General features: G+C 37.9%; 2 protein-coding genes and 1 pseudogene across 2 annotated transcripts; 1 reads left to right on the top strand and 2 right to left on the bottom strand.

Annotated features, from left to right (window-relative positions):
* The first annotated feature begins 364 nt into the window (after nt 1–364).
* LOC120197876 lies at nt 365–6,728 on the top strand (annotated as a pseudogene).
* Nucleotides 6,729–7,506: 778 nt separating this feature from the next.
* LOC120198424 (DNA polymerase I A, chloroplastic/mitochondrial-like) lies at nt 7,507–16,110 on the bottom strand. The gene is made up of 12 exons (XM_039199775.1): nt 15,721–16,110; nt 14,046–15,114; nt 13,705–13,896; nt 12,935–13,617; nt 11,918–12,338; nt 11,210–11,305; nt 10,743–10,835; nt 10,476–10,670; nt 9,944–10,036; nt 9,651–9,863; nt 9,489–9,578; nt 7,507–8,020 (listed from the first exon to the last, which is right to left on the bottom strand). Exons 1-12 carry the CDS (start codon nt 15,870–15,872, stop codon nt 7,859–7,861), a joined length of 3,459 nt encoding a protein of 1,152 aa, XP_039055706.1. The 5' UTR covers nt 15,873–16,110; the 3' UTR covers nt 7,507–7,858.
* A 626-nt stretch (nt 16,111–16,736) lies between these two features.
* Nucleotides 16,737–18,967, bottom strand: LOC120197980 (probable serine/threonine-protein kinase PBL23). The gene is made up of 5 exons (XM_039199382.1): nt 18,660–18,967; nt 18,129–18,310; nt 17,846–18,035; nt 17,261–17,652; nt 16,737–17,168 (listed from the first exon to the last, which is right to left on the bottom strand). The coding sequence occupies exons 1-5, from the start codon at nt 18,790–18,792 to the stop codon at nt 16,905–16,907; spliced, it is 1,161 nt and encodes a 386-aa protein (XP_039055313.1). The 5' UTR covers nt 18,793–18,967; the 3' UTR covers nt 16,737–16,904.
* Between the last annotated feature and the right edge of the window lie 240 nt (nt 18,968–19,207).

Genomic DNA, 19,207 nt, shown 5'->3' with positions numbered 1-19,207 from the left:
TTCAAATTATCAAATTTAAATCTCAATTTGTCCTCCTTAATCCTCTTTCTTCACTAAATCTCATAAAACAAATAATTTCAAAAGAAAAAGAAAATCAAAACCCCTTCCTCTCTTTCTTAACTCTCTCAGCTTTCACTGTCCCCTGTGCATTACTCCATCTCTCAAAACCTCACTTTTCTCAAGTCCCCAATTCTATTTCTTCATCAGTTTTCCTTCCAATGTATGCTAAATCCCATTTCTTTTATTCATAAAACAATTTGATTTCCTAAAAAACCCCATTTTGGTCTCTAAATTCACTCCAGAAAGCTTCCCCATTTCCTCAATATCCCATTCTTTTTTTTCCTCATTTGCTCCAATCTCTGCAACCCCATTTCCTCAAAATCTCTCATCTTTGTTCTCCTTGTTTGATCTTTAAAACCCCATTCCACCGGAAACCCACTGTTTTTTCTTCTCTTTCTTTTTGAAATGAGTAATTCCCAAGCACCCAAATCAACAAAGACTTCAATGGCTTCAACTTTACATACTTGTTCAAACACTCCAAAACCCTCTTCACTTTCTTCTCATCTTGCAATGGTAGAGCTAAAGCAAAGGATTTTAACTTCACTTTCCAAGCTCTCTGATAGTGACACTTACCAAATTGCCGTTGAAGATCTTGAGAATATCATCCAATCCATTTCGCCTGATTCCCTTCCCATGTTACTGAATTGCCTTTTCGATTCTTCCAATGATCCAAAACCAGGTGTGAGAACAGAATCATTAAGGTTACTTTCAATGCTATGTAACCGCCATGGTGAATTGGCAGCTTCCCATTTGACTAAAGTCGTTGCCCACATTGTTAAAAGGCAGAAAGATGCTTGCCGGGATTCGATTGGGGCCCTTTCGGAGCAGTATTTGAAAGGGAAGAATGGGGGAACTGTGGTGGGATTGTTTGTAAAGCCATTGTTTGAAGCAATGTGGGAACAGAACAAAGGGGTTCAATCTGGTGCAGCTACATGTAGGGCTAAGATGGTGGAATGTGCCGCTAATCTACCTTTCGCTGCTTTTCACAAATTATGTCCTAGAATCTGCAAGCTGTTGAATAACCAGAATTTCATGGCTAAATCTTCCCTTTTGTCAGTAGTGGCGAGCTTATCGCAGGTTCGAACATGTAGTTATTTTTATCCTGATTTTAATCATGTAAATTGTTCATAGAATTTCACAAGAAAAATAGAACAAATTCAAGTTCTGTGAAAAATTATGGTGACCTTGTCGCAGGTGGGAGCAGTTGCCCTCAGAGTTTTTAAGCTTTATTGTAAAGCATTCATTAATGCTTTGGCAGCACAGACTGGGCGACTCGGAAGGCAGCTGCTGATGCTTTTAAGTGCCTTGGCGCTACATTCAAGCAAATTGGTTGCAGATAGAGCATCTTCAACGATAACATTACTGGAGGATTGTCGATTCGATAGGGTAGTTTTCTAGAGCCATTTCTCTTCCATATAATGTTTGTATGTTTACTCTCAATGCCATATGCATAATCTGAGGCTATTAACTTCCAATACTTTGTGGTCATCACTGGTCCAATACCTTTTATTTTCCTTTTCATGTAAACATAGATTTAAATTTTTTACGGGGATAGAACAATTAGAATTCCGAAGATTAATTGTGTGGCTGAGGTTTTTAGGGGTAATACATGTTTTGGACTGAATGAATTCATGCTTTCTGAAATGGTTTAAAAAGGGACTTTCAGTTTGTATGTTATGATTTAGGAAGGCAAGGGTTTTGTCTGATTCATTACTAATCAATATAACTCGAGCGTTGTGTTCTGGTAAATGATACTGTTCTTTGGTGTTTATCCATCACTGCCATCTCTTCTAATAGGAACACATGGTGTCACATGACACTGCCTTATGGAAATTTTATTGCGTTGGATAATGTTAATAATTGGTTAATCAGATGAAACTTTTGAGAGATGCCATGACAGAAGCATTGCAATTATGGAAGAAGATTGCAGGGTAAGGGGATGATGGAGCTGCAGATGAACAGAAAGTCTTATCTCATGGTAAGCATGTTTGTTATGTTCTTAAGTTTTATCGGTTGTCCGCCAAATGTTTCATACTTTGTTGGATAAAGTTATTTCAATTAATGATGAAGATGGAGACAATCCTCATTCCGCTGAATCATCACAAAAGAATGGCTTGAAAAATAGAAAGGCTGGAGATAGAAAAACAGATACCTCGGCAAAGGATTCATCTGATAGCCTTTCCCCTGCATCTGATTCTGTTTCCAAAGACAAAGGTGGAAGCATTCCTGAAAAAGCGGTTGTAATTTTAAAGAAGAAAGCACCTGCATTAACGGACAAAGAATTAAATCCTGAATTCTTCCAGAAACTTGAATCGAGGGGTTCCGGTGATTTTCCAGTTGAAGTTGTTGTTCCTCGGAGATATATTAATTCTTCAAACTCAAAGGATGGGGAAGAATCAGAACCAAATGATCCAGATGCAAGAAGGTCGAATAGTATGGGAAAAAGACAGACAGATGACTTTGTTGCAACTTCCTGCAGCAAAAACCATAACTTGGAGCGTGGAGCTGCTAATCTGCGGGATAAATGGCCTGAAGAAGAGATAAATCGTACAGACATAAGAACAAGGGCATTTGATGCTGATGGCAGGATAGATGTAAATCATAGGGAGACATCTGGAAATCATTTGGGTTTCTCAAAGGTGGATGGACAGTCTGAGGGATCCTTCGACAGAAGCAAAGTAAATTGGTTGGCTATTCAGAGGCAGTTATTGCAGCTCGAGAGACAGCAAACGAATCTCATGAACATGTTGCAGGATTTTATGGGTGGCTCTCATCATAGCATGCTAACGTTGCAAAACAGAGTTAGGGGTCTTGAGAGAACTATCGAAGATATGACAGGATTTATCAATATCATCAAGCAGGAGAGGTGATACTTTTAAGCCACGATTTGAAGCATCATTGAATAGGCCTTTAGGGAAGTACTATGGCTTCTCTGACTATAGTTCCAAGTTTGGTGGGTGAATCCCATCTGGAGAGAGGTTTGCACGATCTGATGGAACTGGTCCAGGTGGGAGGGAAAAGTGACCTTCTTGGAGATCTGAAATATCTGATGATTGGGATTTCCCTGCATTTGGTGCTTCCAGTAACGGACAAATTGCATCAAGAAGAGATCCTGCTAGCGGCAGCCTGGATGATAGATCACCCAAATCAGAACATGAGAGTGATCAGGTTGGTGGCAAGAGAGCTTGGGATAAGGGTCCTGGACCTGTGAGGCTTGATGAAGGGCCATCTGCTAGAAGTGTCTTCCAGTAACGGACAAATTGCATCAAGAAGAGATCCTGCTAGCGGCAGCCTGGATGATAGATCACCCAAATCAGAACATGAGAGTGATCAGGTTGGTGGCAAGAGAGCTTGGGATAAGGGTCCTGGACCTGTGAGGCTTGATGAAGGGCCATCTGCTAGAAGTGTCTGGCAGGCATCAAAAGACGAAGCTACATTGGAAGCAATCTGTGTAGGTGGTGAGGAAAGTGTAGCATCTCGAACAGAACATGTTCCTGAATTGACTGCCGAAGCTGTTGGAGAAAATAATGTTGGAATGGAACAAGATGCAGTCCGGACTTCTTGGAGCAACGCAATGCATCCCTTCAAGTAGGTGATATGGATACTGCTTTCGCTGAAGTCTTGTCTACAGGGGATGATCTCTTGCTTATAAAACTAATGGATAGATCAGGCCCTACAGTCGACCAGCTATCAAACGAGATTTCTCGTGTTAGAGAGAGAAGCTCCCATTCTCTCTAGAAGGTTAGGTGTTTTTGGGGATCCCATTAGTTCTCAGGTGTGCGTTCCGCCGTCCGCCAACGCTATTCATCGTTGACCGCCGTCCGCCGCTATACTCCGACCATCTTTCGTCGCCATTTTTCTCAGGGAAGTCCATCTCGTCACTGTGATTCTAGTTTCGAACTTAGTTTTGCGAAAAAAATCCTTCAAACGGCGCAGATCTACCGTTGAAGGTCGTTTCTTCATTTTCGCCGGGGACCTTTGGAGACCGTTCTCTCGACTCCGCCAGCACCAAGAGGTACACCATTCGACGATCGGCCGATCTGGAAAGCCTGGTCACCATTCACCCAGCGCGTTGAGTTCAAGCGCCGCCACACAGTACAGCCTCTTCTTCACGCGCCGGCATGTGGACAACCAATTCCAGCGCCGATTTTATTGCTGCTGTGTCTGGAGTATTCCGACCATACCCTGCCGGAAGTTCTAAAAAATCCCACTTTTCAGTTCCAGGAGATTTCAACTTCGTTAGTCCGGCAGTACTAAAAGGTCAAGTCTGAATTTGTTTTCTGTCTTTGTTTTTAAGTTGATTTGTGAAATATGAGCGATCATTTCAACGGGTTTTGGGCTGGAATCAAAAATAATTACGGGAGGAACGACAATAGTGTCTGGAGGAAGGTTAACAGTTCATGGGGGAAGGAAAAATACATACCAACAAAAAAGGGAATTAGGGCTGGATGTTATACGTTATTTGTCGAAAATATTCCTGAGAATCTTCATTGGAAAAAGCTTAGCCCTCTTTTTTGCATTCATGGAAAGGTGATTGATGCTTTTATCCCTTCTAAAAAATCTATACGGGAGATTCGTTTTGGATTTATCAGATTTGCTTCAATTGAAGAAGCCAAGAAAGCAATTGTTAGGATGGATGGCTCTTTCATTTTTGGACGCAAGATTGGAGTTTCGATGGCAAAATATAAGCCCAGGCAATCCTTCTGGAGAAGAACTAATACATCCTTTCAGTAGAAGGATAGGGAGGTAGCTGACAAGAAGAGTTGCCTATCCTCGATTGAAGGGGTGGTTGATGAAGATAAATTGTGAGTACTAGAAAAATGCCTTGTGTGTTGGTGTAGAATTTTTGTCTCCATCTCGAACCTTGCAAGACAAATGCATGAAAAATGTCTTAAGGGTTTTTCGTTGATGAGAGCTACTGGAAATGTTGTCCTAATGTGTTTTGAATCCTCGATGTTGCTGAATAGAATGAAGGTAGAGAATTCGGAGTCTCTGGCAGTGTGGTTCGACAGGGTTGAATCATGGTAAAAAAACTTGATAGTAGAGAGTCTGCGTATATGGTTGGTTTGCGAAGGTATTCCTTTTCATGCTTGGAGCTGGGATACCTTTACAAACATTGCATCAAAGTAGGGGGAAATTATTGCAATAGATGAAAAATCCCAATATCCATCGTCCTTGGATCGGGTGAAAATCCAAATCTTGACAAATATCATCTCTAGAATTGATGAGGTAGTACGATTGAAGGTTAATCGTTTAACGTCATGGTTCGCGAGATCGATCCGAGTTTCAAGCCTATTCCTTGGGTTCTCGTGGAAGATGAAGAAGACACGATTGCCCCTGACAACGACGAATCCAAAAATCCAATGGTGAGTCAAATTGAAGCTCCTCCCACTGGTCGATGTTCCCTTGAGGCTACACCGGTTCCTCTTCACGTGGATTGATGGAAAACTTGTCGAATCAGATGGGGAAAGAAGTTCTTGGCGATGGAACCAATGGTGGTGAGATAGGTTTAGCTTCAAGGTCATGTTTAGTTTTGGAGTCTTCCTTACCTTGTGCCCTCGATCGATCAGATCAGAATGTTGGTGAGTCTCATGCCCTGGAAGACGGTCTCAGTAGTGAGGCAATAGGTGATTCTAACCGGTTGCAGGGAGAGGGTCTTCGGAAGGGATCAAAATACGGAATGAAAAAAAAAAACCCTCACGAATCTAAAAGTAGCAAGCAAAAGGCTAAAGTGGCTTAACCGTCTCGGACGAATATTGGGTTTTAGTCTGTTAGCGGTTTTGGAAGGAATTTTAATTGATTCGAGTGTGTTGCATCTCCAAGATATAGATGGTTCGTCGTTAGGAGTCGATTGTGTTTTAATTATATTAATGGATTTATGTACTGCTTTCGAATATTTTTGGTTTTTAGTGGTGTGAGGCTTGGGATAGGTGTGAGCGGGTATCATATCGGGTTGACCTTGTAATATTTGCATGTTTAAGGGGGATTTAGAGATTTTATGGTTTAGATGTGGTGTATGTATCTTATTGGGGTGTTTTTTCATATAAGGTGTAATGGTTTTATTATTTAATAAATCATGAGGTATTCTTTTCCTCCTAATTTTCGTTAACATACGTTTTAGTATGTTGATGATTATGAAGGAGGGTTTTAACGAGGCTTCCAATTCTTATAAAAAAAAAACTATCAAACGAGATAGTAAATGAGGCCTTGCATGCAATTGTGCGGTTTCTTCTGGACTAGGACTTGTTTGATATCTGCCTATCCTGGATTCAGCATGTATGGATTCTTAAATCTTTGATCATTTTAGTTCAAGCTGCTTTATTTCTCAAGTTTTTAATTACTCATATTCTCCTATAACCTTTTCAGTTGGTCGAAGTGGTGTTAGAAAATGGACCTGATGCATTGGGTATTCCCATGCAGTTGAAGGAGATTTTGTTGAATTTACACGAGGCAACTTCATCAATGGATCCACCTGAGGACTGGGAAGGTGTGGCCCCTGATCAACTTCTATTTCAGTTAGTATCGGCCTGGGGAATTAATCTGCAACAGTCTGATAAGTAATTTCTGCCGGTTTTTGGCATCCTGTGTTGTGCTTGCTAACTTCTTGATTAGGATACTGTTTCAGTGCATTTATTTTACACGAAATGGCAAATGAAAAGGGAAAAAAGGGTTTCCAAAATGCAAATCACTGTTAACAGTAATATCCAAGGCGCCAGCTTTTACCTATTTTCCCCTAATCAACATAAAGCAACCTGGGCCAGATCTGGATCATAACATTTAAAAGTTCTAGCAGCACTTGTGCTTTGTAGGTTGAGATGCACAAAAAATCTGAATATTTAATTTTACGTAAAAAATATTTAAAATTGGATTTGGAAAAAATCGATTTTTTTAAACTGGATCTGATATTTAAAAATCGGATAGTATAACCGGTTTAGAAAAAAATTGGATGATCGGTTTTTTTTATCGGATTAAAATTTGGTTTGAAAAAAACTGATTTTTATCCGGAAAAAATCAGGTTTGAGATTTTAAAACCTAGTCGTTGGAGGACTTTTGTGACTATTTTTTTTAAAAAAAAATCACCATTTTATCACCCTAAACATGTATAAATAGATTGTAGATGTATTTGGTTGATTACAACTTTCTCAAATCTTATTACATAACATCTAAACATCTCTCAAATCTTATTTTTATAATTTTTTATTCATCATGACTACAAATCGATTTTTTTATATCTGATTTTTTAAAAAAATCGGTTTTTTTCAAACCGAAACCGATTACACCATCAGGTCCTCCAAACTAATTAGGATCCAAACCGATTTTTTTAAAATTCGATTTTTTGGTTAGGTATAAAAACCGGATCGATTTTTATCCCATCCGAATCGATTTTTTATTCAACTTTGTGCATGTCTATTTGCAGGTATAAAACTAGAGAATGAGAATTACAAAAAAGGGAACAGAATCAAGCTTACCTTCATTTCTCACTTGGATAAAAGAATCAGCGTAATCAGAATTTTACAAAGAACTAACTAATACAACAATAATCTTTATACAGCTGCAATACCCATGCCCTTGAAATGCAACTAAAGCCCCAAAGCATACCCCCGGATTGGCAAAGAACCCCAACAGCTACATCACTGAACAGAAGATGAAATGCCCAAGGAACAGCCTTAGACATTAAAATACTGCAGCAGCCGAGGGCTATGCTAGCTCTGATATTCCTCTTCAAAGGTAAAAAAAAAGCATCTTGGAAGAAAGTCTTTGAAACCAAAATTTACTTGTTCGGATCCCAGAACAATGTCTATTTGGCAGCATACCAGTTTTGGGCACACTTGGCATCAACAGCAAGGTCAACTTTAAGAATGTTCTTTCCGCCAAAGGGTTTCGACATGCAGTCAACGACAATTGCTTTTGCAATCTCGGCTGAATCACTTGGTCCTTCCAAGATTACTTCATCATGAACCTGCTTTGTTAAGTATGCGCAAATTTGTGAGATTATGTAGACGTACAAGACAAAGTATACAAATGAACTGAGATTATGAAGTACAAGAAAGCCAAAATATAGGCATGTAAACATACCGAACGCATACGAACGGAAGTATATTCATGTTCGTTCATTTAATAAATAAACGAACATAAACATAAACGAACAAAAAAAAATTTGTTCATGTTCGTTCAATAAGAAATATAACTTGTTCATGTTCGTTCATTTAAATGATAAACGAACGTAAACGAACATAATAAATGAACATAAACGAACATAATAAACACAAAAAGCAAACTTATTCGAACACAACAAATGAATGTAAAAAAAAGTAAACAACAAGAATAACTTAAAATTCATTAATATAACCTGCAATTTTAGAATTAATTTGTTCGAATACGACAAAAATACATAAAACATAAATAAGCTATATGACCATAATAAAATCTTAAAGTTAATTTGTTCAACAAAACAATCTTCTTGAAATCCAAACTTCAATAATTTTTATAACATATTCAATTTGTCCTCTGTTCGAACATAAATGAACATAAATGAACGAACATAAACGAACATATAATCGAACGTTCACAAACGTAAATGAACGAACGATTCATTTGTTCTGTTTGTTCATTTAATTAAACGAAAGCAGCATCTTGTTCATGTTCGTTCATTTAATAAATAAACAGACATAAACAAACTTCCCGCCGCACGGTTCATAAACAATTTGCTGAACGATCAGTTCATTTACAGGCCTACCAAAATGTGTGCAAATTTGTGAATAATACGTATAACCAAAGCATTGGTAATGGAATGCAAAGATTAGTGAAACCATCACGGAAGTAACTATGTTCCAGGAAGAACCACACAGCATAGTCTATATTTGTTACTTAAAAGAAAAAAAAAATTATATAGATGAAAATATAAATAATTGCATAGGAGGTCCCCAAACTATGACCCACATTCTAAATTGTTCCCTAAAGTTTAAAATGCTCTATATATCAATCTCTAAACTTTAAAACATTCTATACCTAACCTCAAACAATCAATATCATTCAATTTGATCCTTACGTTAATGTTTACCATTAACTATATTAGTTTTAAAAAATTAATTTGCTTTTGAAGGTACAATGAGTTGAACTCATGACCTTCTAACCAAATTATCAGGACCTTCAAAAATAAATTAAACCAGGTTCAATTCCCAAGACCTTCAAAAATATATTACTAATTTTTTAACAAATAGATTTAACAATATGTTAACCGAAGGGTTAAAATAAAATAATATTGATAGTTTGAGGATTGATATAGAATGTTCTAAAGTTTATGGACCAATTTAGAATGAGCTCATAGTTTAGGGACACATTTCAATGTTTAGGAACCAATTTTGAGTGGGGGTCATAGTTTGAGAACCTACTGTGCAATTAACTTATGAAAATATAAAAGGAATAACCTGTAAAAGAAGCCTCCAACCAAGCTCCTTTAGACGTTTATTCGTTGATATTTGTAACATGGCACACATTGCAACATCAGCAGCACTCCCCTGTAACAAACAACTAGATGAGAGAGTGGGGAGAGAGAGGGAGTTAGTTGAGAGCATGAGGAAGATAAGAACCTGCACTGGAGTATTGATAGCAGCCCGTTCAATATGACCTCTTTGAGCACGTGTACACTGAGCAAATGATGGGAAGCGGCGAGCCCTTCCAAGCAATGTCTTAACGCAACCAAATTTCTGAGCTTCAAATTTACGCTTTTTCTGCCATTCAAGCACTTCTTGTCTTTCTCTGTACCATAGATCAACTGTGTTCTTTGCTTCTTCAACAGAAACCTGAGAGAGTTGCAACAACCATTAACGTGCAGACTTAATGAATTTTAAGTTTCAGCCATTATTTTAGGTTCCAAGGATACCTTCCAATCCTTGGCAAGCCCCACAGGAGTTTTTCCATATGCAATGGAAAAGTTGAGCATTTTCGCTTTTCTTCTTTCAGAACCAAAGGCATCCTGAAAAGAAGAAAAAAAATCAGCCCACTTGTATTCAACAATAAAAAAACAAACCTAATTATCAGGTAGCAAGGTCTCATGATAGGCAGACTTTTATACATCAATGTCCTGACTACATTTATAAATAAACTATGTTGAGCAAACCAGTAAGAATGCCACATCGATTTCAACATAAAACATCAAGTACTTAATAACCTTCAAATTGAAAAAGCAATTTAGGTCATACTTGAACCAGTCATTGATATATGGCAAGACATCTAATACAAGTATTCAGGATAAAGGTTACTTTTATTATTTTTCTGACAAATACAGGATAAGCGTTACAAGTTCAATATATTAAGATAGTTTTTGGATAATTTCTACCCCAATCCTTGTCACCAGATATCTACCTAACGTTCTGTACATAAAACTCAGGCAAAGTGGGATTTTTTTTACTTACCTTTAAAAGTGGAACTGGTGGTTTCTCTTCACCAGGTTGAGGATGCCACTCAAGAAGAACGTGCCCCTTTTCGACAGCTTCAAGGATATGAGAATACATGTTCATTGCAGTCCTCGAATGGAAGTCTCCACCAGCTTTGAAGGCATCCAACATGCTTTTACAGCTAGCCAGATGTGCAAGAATCCTAAGTTCCAGCTGTAATATGAATTTAGGTTATAATCAATACATGGAATTACATGAAAAAAGAAGCTAGCACAATGAACTTACCTGCCCATAATCTGCCACAACAAGGGAATTTCCCGGGGCAGCTACAAAGGCCTGACGTATCTTATACCGATCCTTCTCTAGTGCAGGTTGATTCTGGTTTGAAAAAGAAAATACAAGAAAGATGTTAAGATTATAGGTTACCAATCCCGATCCAGCAGGCAAGTGAAGGACTTGTAGAGGAGTAATAAGAATTATCTTTTTGTTTTCTTCACGCCTTACTATGGCAAACTTTGTGGAGGAAATGATCATGATTACATAGTAGAAAACTATCCTGTGATATGGATATTTAGGCTAATATATATAACCTAAAGAAAAACATAGTCCACTGTGCTTCATCACGAATAAAATTTTGGTCTAATGCTATTGAAGTGGCATGGTAGCTATAGACATATATAGAACCTTAAGGCTCTAATAATTCAAATGCTAGCTAAAACAATGGCAGAGAACAAAATAAATGAAAACTGAACCTGCAAATTTGGTCTCCTTGCAGATAAGCGCCCAGTTTCTGTATTGATATTCAGTGAACAGTGAACACGCCCACTCTTACCTGACACATTACTCCCCTGCAGTAAAAGAAGAGCATTCTCATTATAAACCATCCAGGTATTTAAGTTATAAAATTAATTAAGAGAAAGGAAATAACAGCTGAAGTTACGGAGGAATTTAAAACAATGCCTTCTTAATTTTCATGATCATTTAGACAGAGAGAGACGTTGCTTTCAAAGTTTTCTTCTTAGCCAAACAACTATTCACAATAATATACTCCAGGTACATGACCACTTGGCATATAATTTAAGTAACTGCGATTATAATTACATATCCTTTTGATCCCTGGCGGTATACATAATTTTACCAATTTGTTAACACCTAGCAGCACCAACTAATAACATGATCAAATATCAGACCGGCATTTTGATACCTTCCTCTGCTAATGATGAATTATAATTGACAGGAAAAGACATATTGTACTCATGTTGTCACCCTCATAATAATATCACCACATGGAGGACATGCACAGCTCTCATATTGAGTAGAAATTATGACCAATAAGCAAATAGCATGAGCCCTCAAATATAAACAAATAAAAAGATACTAGAGAGGAAAAATGGGCATAACAAAACAACTGTAAAAGCCGATCAACATGTATGAACAATCAAATGAGGAATCAAAATAACCTGCAACGGGAGAATGAAATTGGATATTAACGAATCAATAGAGCAAACTTCACATAATGAAGCAATAGCATGGCATGCCTCCCTCCCCTTTTCCTCATCCTCAAATGCAGCAAAAGCAGTTCCATATTCAGATGTATCAACATCAGTCATTGTTTCCGGAAGATCATCAATATCACCATCATTGGTGGCCTCAGAAAAATCATATTCAGCAGAAACCTTGCCAGCTAAGCTCTTCAAAGCGACACCACTAACCGAGGGCCAACCAGTGGCAGTGTAAATCTCAACAGGGAGCTTAACACCAATGCTATGCAGCTTAATATTGCGAAACTTTGTAGGAGCCTTTTTGCCTTCTTCAATCACTTTATCAACATTTGGAACTTTGAAAATCTTCTCATCAGGAAGACTCACATTTGGATCCTTACTGTAATAAGAAATAGTCAAGTTAATGGTTGGGAACTTTACTTTCAAATTTTCAAGAGACCCCCTCTCTGGTTGCACCCAGAAAGTTTCCGAATCAGAAAGATGAAAATTTGGATCCTTAACACACACAAGCACATATGAAAAATAATAGTTGTTTGGTTGAGAGAGTGAATAATTCCATAAATTATAGGAAATGAATGTTCATAAGCAACATTAAGTTTCTGAATTTCTTGCACCTATGTTGCTCAGACTCTTCATCATTTTTTATTGTACCCATGTCCAACACTAACACCCAAGTCAAAGTAACATATCTTGCACTGCAACCACACAATCATGCTCAGACTCTTCATTTTTTATTGTACCCATGTCCAACACTAACACCCAAGTCCAAGTAACATATCTTGCACTGCAACCACACAATCACCGACTTAACGGCAAGAAATTTGAATCCAGACATATAATTACCATAGTGACAGTGATTCTGATTTAGGGAATGATAAAATGCATCTTGTTCATTTATTGAACATAATGCCTAAATTTCAATGCAATGTGTTGATAAATACTTAAGTTATTGAACACAAAATATGCAATTAGTACCTGTTAAGAATACCGCCATAAAGAAGCTGGCGGAGCTGAGTATCACTTCCGACATTCATATACTTGGCATCATCACAATATCTGGATGCCCATGTGCGGAACCTATTAGCAGCAATCACTTGCTCGGCTTTAGCAACCTTCTCTAGCTGAGCAAGATAAGTCCGATCAACCAACATACCCTCACGTTCCATTTTAACAAGAAGCTCACCAAATGGTTGCCAATACTCTTCGTAGAAGTTATACATGGACTTACCAGGAACCGGTTTACCATCAAATACCCAATACATGCTCGATAGCTTGTTTTTCAAGCTCTCATAAAGTCTCAGAGTGCTTATTGAATCTAAGGCAGAATAGCAAATCCATAATTTGCGTTCTTCCCGCTGTAACTGTTCAACAGGGGGAATGGTGATCATTTTTCCCTCTGTTCCATCTTTTTTAACTTTTTTCTTGCCAAAAATGGTTTTCATTGATGTTTTACCAATCAGTTCCTTTTCTTCTCTGCGCATTTTAGTCCTTTGCATCACATTTGAATCACCAGAAAGTGCTTCAAGAGAATAACCACCTGTTGTACGTCTCGATGAGTCCCACAACCGTGCCATATGCATTGTGTCAGCATGAAATCCAGAAAGCTCAAGCCCATAGTTATGAATAACATGACTGTCAAAGCTATAATTGTGCCACACCTATACATCAACATCAAGTTTGTTTCACGACTTAGTATGGTATAGTGCTATGCAATAACAAGCAAAGAAAAAAAGTTTGTGCCACACCTTTTTGATGGATTGGTCTTCAAAAAACGGCACAAATTCCTTCAGAAGATCCTTGCCACCACCATCTAGGATATCAACCCAGATACAGGATTTCCAATTTCCAAAATCTGCATCTTCTCCGGAATAAATACTGAAACATGTTATCTCACCGTGATCAACAGGCGTCTCTTGCTTGACATCAATATTAGAAACCTGCGAATATTCGACATCAGCAAATAGACAATAGCTCATTTACATTTGGACTGGATGGTGGTTGGAACAGATTCCTATTCCATACAGCATGTACTACAGTACACATACAACAAAATGGTAAAAGAGATTGAAACTAGCAGAACTAATACCTCAGTATCACATGCATGAACAAGATGCCTGTATTTAGTTGTAAGCAACAGAACAACTTCCTTTGCAGCAGAGATATTATCTACAACAAGAACCTTGTCATAAATCCTAGCAAGCTGCTTGTGAATATCATCTTGATAAACTAGGTCAGTTTCTTCAATGCTCGCAACCCCATTTCCATTGGTTTTTCCCGTTGTGATTGTGTTAGGATCCATATGTCCTCTGTCTTGTAAGTCATCTGAAATTGCCCCTTCTGATAAGCCATCACCCGAAACTTCTGCTCCAATTGAATCTTTTAACTGCTTGGAACCATTTATCCTTTTGGTAGATGTACTTTTCGCTCTAGAAATTTGTTTAGTGCTAGATGGATGGCGTGGAGAATGATCCTCAGAACGAAAAACAGTATCTCCACTGGATCCAAGTTCTTGGTGGTCGTCCAAAACCAGCCCTGGAAATGATCCATTACTTGGAACTACAGTCCTGCCAGAACCTTTCAGCTGCTTAAGACCATTTACTTCATCAGTAGCTACACTGTTTTCTATGGACATTTGATCGTTACTGGTAGGTAGGAATGGGCAATGACTCCCAAAAAGAGTAATACTTTTCCCACTATTTCCGGAGACTGATCCTTCTTTATTAGTTTCTTTAAATAGTGAGCCAGTAAGCTTCACATTTAAGTATTGTTGGAAATTGGAAGAACTACAACCTTTAAAACTCTCCTTCGCCATCTCCTTATTCTGCTTCAACATGCGAGCTTCTGTTTCCCATGAGCGTTCAGCATTGGCCATGCTAGGAATTTTCAGAGTTAAATTAAAATCATTCACTCGAAATGGAGCCATTCTAGAGTTTCCATAAGTTTCTGGGTTCTCATTCTTTCTGTGGTCATTGTTCACTCTTTTGCACTTGCTATCCGAAACATGCCAATCTGGTTCAGGGTAGACCATCCTAGCGTACTCAGAAGCAGCTACCTTAAGTTTCATATCTTTGGGATGCTGGTAATGACGGGAACTACTTGTCATGGTCGCACCGAGAAAAGCACAGTGAACACTCTGCATTGTCCACATTTCTCGCCTGCAATGTATAAAAAGAGGGGGGGGGGGAAGAAAAAAAATAGAAGAAATACCTATTAATTTGAATGAAGCATTATTCTAGCATGTCATCTATAAGAAATTTAACAACAAAAGGAAAAAAATCCAGATTTCATGCGTATACCCCCCACTCCAATCAGACCATCACATCAACCACAAATCCACTGGCCCATTTTATTTCCCATAACCTGAAGGAAAATTGAATTCTAGAAACTTAAGCACTATTACATTTCCATTCCAATAGCTTATGTACATCTTATATCACATTTTACCATAACGTTCCATCACTAACCCCAAAACCCTCTAGAATAGGCAACAGCATCGCATAATCTAATAAAACCAGATAATGAGGGGAAGAAACACAGCAAAAGGACAGGAAGAAAACAATAAAAATAGAACCTTTTCCATTACATAAACCCTAAACCCCTCTAAAACATGAAGCAGCAGCTAATGAAACGAAAACCAAATAGACTCAATAAAGAAAAAGACCTATATGAAAGGACAAATGGGTATCAAATAGTCTAAGAAACTAGCTAAAAACACCCAGAACAACACAAAAACAATGCGGAAAAGAAGTGGAAGAGTGAACCTCTGCAAGGCTCGGGAAGAAGCAAAGAAGTGGTGCCTGGAACGGGAACCAAACCAGGAAAACCAAAAAGAAGAAGAAGGGCAAATTGGTCTACTACCAAAAGGGGTAGCGGCAGTTTGTGAAGTGGAAGAAAAACTCCCGATAGCAGCCATGATATCTGCAAGTCTAGCTAGCTTGCCGCTAGAATTGTTCACTATACAGGAAGCCGTTTTGTTTGCTTTTTGTTGAGTGGCAGAGATGGGAAAAAATTGGGTAATTGAGGGTCAAGATTGTGGAGATTTCTGGAGGGTTTTTACAAGTTGGACTGTGACTGCTGGAGTTGCAGAGCTGAGGCCATGAAGAGACAGAGATGAGAAGCCTAAAACCCTTTATTTTCCTTTCGTTTTAAGAGGGTAAGTAAAAGTAAAACTCTCCACAGTCTCAAAAAAACAGAAATTACTATAAATTATATACTCCTTATAAGCTGGGACCTATATGATAAATTTTAGTTTTAGTCCCTTCAGATTTCATAAAAGTTTAGATTAACATGATGGTGAAATTCTATTTTAGACCCTAAAATGGTAAATTTATGATTTATTTAACCCTTTTAAAATTTTATGACTTTTAATTAATTTTTGGCCCCAAAATTTTATTTTTCTTCTTCACTTTTGTAAACTCTTGAGTGGACCATTTCATTTTGTAGCTGCCATTTATGCAAATATCTTGTTCTTTTCTGTATTGTTTATTATTTATTATTATTTTTAAATTAGGGAATGAAATATAAGGAAATTGCATATTTGCCATTAATTTGAAATATACATTTAAAGCTTTAAATCATGCTAAAATTGTCTAATCAAATTTCTTCCAATTCTAACTATTAGAAAGAATAAACAAATCAAGTTTTAACAAATTTTAAGCTATTTATGAAAACCCCAAAAGGAACAAAAGGCAAAATTGGGTTGATGGATTTGTATATTGCATGCCTTGGCATGGCAAAAGCTCCATGAAATTCAAAGATGCCATGGCCATTAGCCATTTTATCATCAAAATATCCTTTCCATGTACCATCTTACAAAAGCAGCCCATGAAAGGAAATAAGATTTCGAGTTTCAGGTCCACGAAACGAGTTCTGATAAGCTTCATTAACCCTCTTCTTGTCCCTTTGCCCCTTCTTCCGAGGTTTCCGACTGTCTCCATAACCCTGCCTATTCTTGTTCTTCATTGCCGCCTTTTCCTTCTTGTTCTTCATTGCCATCGTCATCTTCTTCTTCTTTCGGTACATTACCTGTGATTAAGTATTCAAGAGCGGTTACCACATCGCTCATAGTAGGCCGAGCGTCCGCATCATCCTGCAGACACATTGCTGCAATTGCGAGTGCTTGGTGGAGACCCTTATTGGGATAATTCCCTTGCAATAATGGATCAGCCATTTGTGAGAAATTTCTCTTATCTTTGAATAAAGGTGTTGCCTGCCAAAAAGGCATATGTTTGGAAGTTAGACTTGTATAAAGGTGACACGGTTTCATGATTGTTTAGAAGAAATAAAACATTCCATGCTTACCCAACTGACAAGATTCTGTTCTTCTGTTGGTCTCGAAGTGTCTATTACTCTTCTTCCCGTTATCATCTCCAGAAACACGACCCCATAGCTGTAAACATCTGATTTCGTAGTCAATTGGCCTGTTAGTGCATATTCAGGTGCACAGTAGCCATAGGTTCCCATAACCCTGGTGGAAACATGCAACTTATTTCCGGTTGGACCGATCTTTGCAAGTCCAAAATCCGATAACTTCGGAGTGAAATCCTGGTCCAGCAATATGTTTGATGCTTTAAAGTCACGGTAAATCACCGGGGGATCAGCTGTTTCATGCAAGTATTCAAGGCCTTTAGCCGCACCGATTGCAACTTTTATCCTGGTATCCCAATCCAATGGCTTCTTGTGTGGGGGTATGTCTGAAAGGCATAATCACAAACAACTGAATACGTTTCACCAAAAGAAAACCCACATCATACAAATCGAAATCATTAAACACTTTCAAACATCAGAATCATCCAAAGAACAAATGGTGGAAAGAAGGCCTTGAAAGTTCCGAGTCACATTATCTGTATCCGAGTAAAGAAAACAAACTTAGATGTTAAAACATACCTAGAAGGTGGCTCTCCAAGGAACCATTAGGCATGTATTCATAGACCAAAATCCTTTGATCCCCATCGGCACAATATCCAACCAAACTCATAAGATTTGGATGGTTAAGTAAACTCAACATCAAGACCTCAACAAGGAACTCTTTGTTCCCTTGGTATCCATTCCTGTCAAGTTGCTTGACAGCAACAACCTGATATAATGTAACAACTATATCTCAGTACATCTATACGATATGCATGTATATACGTGTACACATATATATATGTATGTACATGTGAACAACCTGATTCGGGTTATCAACCTGCCCTTTGTAGACCCTTCCGAAACCCCCTTCACCAAGCTGACTCTCTGGGTTGAAGTTGTTAGTTGCAGTGCATAGATCACGGTAATTAAAAGTCTTTGCAGTCGCACTGTTTTTACCCCTTTTTACGATTTCCTCGGAAATGTATCTCTTTCGGCTTCCATCTACCATAAAAGAGGAAATTTTTGTTCAAAATATCAATCAATGAACCACCTTTAAGCTCTAGTTTTCAACTACTTTATTCCTCGGATGCGAGTATCAAACACGGATACGTATTCAACATGAGCATTCAAGACTTATATTTCCATATCCATGAACGAAAATGTATCAAGTTCGTAGTTACATAGACAAAGACGAGCATGCTCAGCAATTGCAATCAAATTAACCTCTATTCCAAAGGCCCATTTCATCAAACAGATTGTATCCATGAATATAGGAAGTAAGAACATGTTCCTTCCATTGCATGTTCATTGATTATAAGAAAAACTAAAGAGAAATTATAGGAAATTGTACCACTCTTGAATGAAATATTGGCAAACGAAAGCATAGCTCTTATCGTATTGGGCTCATCGGGGAAGTCATTCTCGGCATTTGTCCTCCTGCTTCTTATTTTCTCTTCCGACATACAACAGGAAAAGCAGTTCATTGTTCGTTCCTCTTCTTCTTCTTCTTCTTCTTCTTCGTGATATCAAATCAACAAACAAAATTCCTCTGAAACCCAAAATTATAAAGTGTTTAACAGCAATAAGAAATCATTTGATCAAAATTTATAAAATGATCTTAGCATAAAGAAAATCCACAGCTGAGCTGTGAATTTTCTTAATATTATCTTGCCCATCGAGAGATCAAACGGAGTTGTTTTCTCATCGTGTTTGTTTTGGCCTCTGTTGTTTCCAGATCCCATTGGCCCCAAATTGCCAACAATACATTGGATTTTGTTAAATATAGAATACGAGAGGGGGTTTCCATTATTAGAGAATTCCTTGAACGTCAATTTGAATTCAATAGAATTTCAATGTCCTGGACCACTACCGCCAAATCAAGCATAGCTGCAATTGAAT

The sequence above is a fragment of the Hibiscus syriacus genome, unplaced genomic scaffold (assembly GCF_006381635.1).
Source record: "Hibiscus syriacus cultivar Baekdansim isolate YM2019G1 unplaced genomic scaffold, ASM638163v2 tig00117056_pilon, whole genome shotgun sequence".
In the NCBI taxonomy this organism is placed as follows: domain Eukaryota; kingdom Viridiplantae; phylum Streptophyta; class Magnoliopsida; order Malvales; family Malvaceae; genus Hibiscus; species Hibiscus syriacus.
The sequence above is the reverse complement of the archived record's forward strand: the minus strand, read 5'-3'. Positions and strand labels throughout refer to the sequence as shown.

Excerpts from the sequence above, each read along its gene's own strand:
- LOC120198424 (XM_039199775.1), bottom strand. The coding sequence starts at position 15,872 with ATGGCTGCTATCGGGAGTTTTTCTTCCACTTCACAAACTGCCGCTACC. Across the intron at positions 13,618-13,704 it reads AAGACCAATCCATCAAAAAG|GTGTGGCACAATTATAGCTT; the intron begins GTGTGGCACAAA and ends GTTGATGTATAG. Across the intron at positions 9,579-9,650 it reads CTATCAATACTCCAGTGCAG|GGGAGTGCTGCTGATGTTGC; the intron begins GTTCTTATCTTC and ends TGTTTGTTACAG.
- LOC120197980 (XM_039199382.1), bottom strand. The coding sequence starts at position 18,792 with ATGAACTGCTTTTCCTGTTGTATGTCGGAAGAGAAAATAAGAAGCAGG. Across the intron at positions 18,036-18,128 it reads AGGTTGATAACCCGAATCAG|GTTGTTGCTGTCAAGCAACT; the intron begins GTTGTTCACATG and ends ACATTATATCAG. Across the intron at positions 17,169-17,260 it reads AACAGAATCTTGTCAGTTGG|GCAACACCTTTATTCAAAGA; the intron begins GTAAGCATGGAA and ends CCTTTTTGGCAG.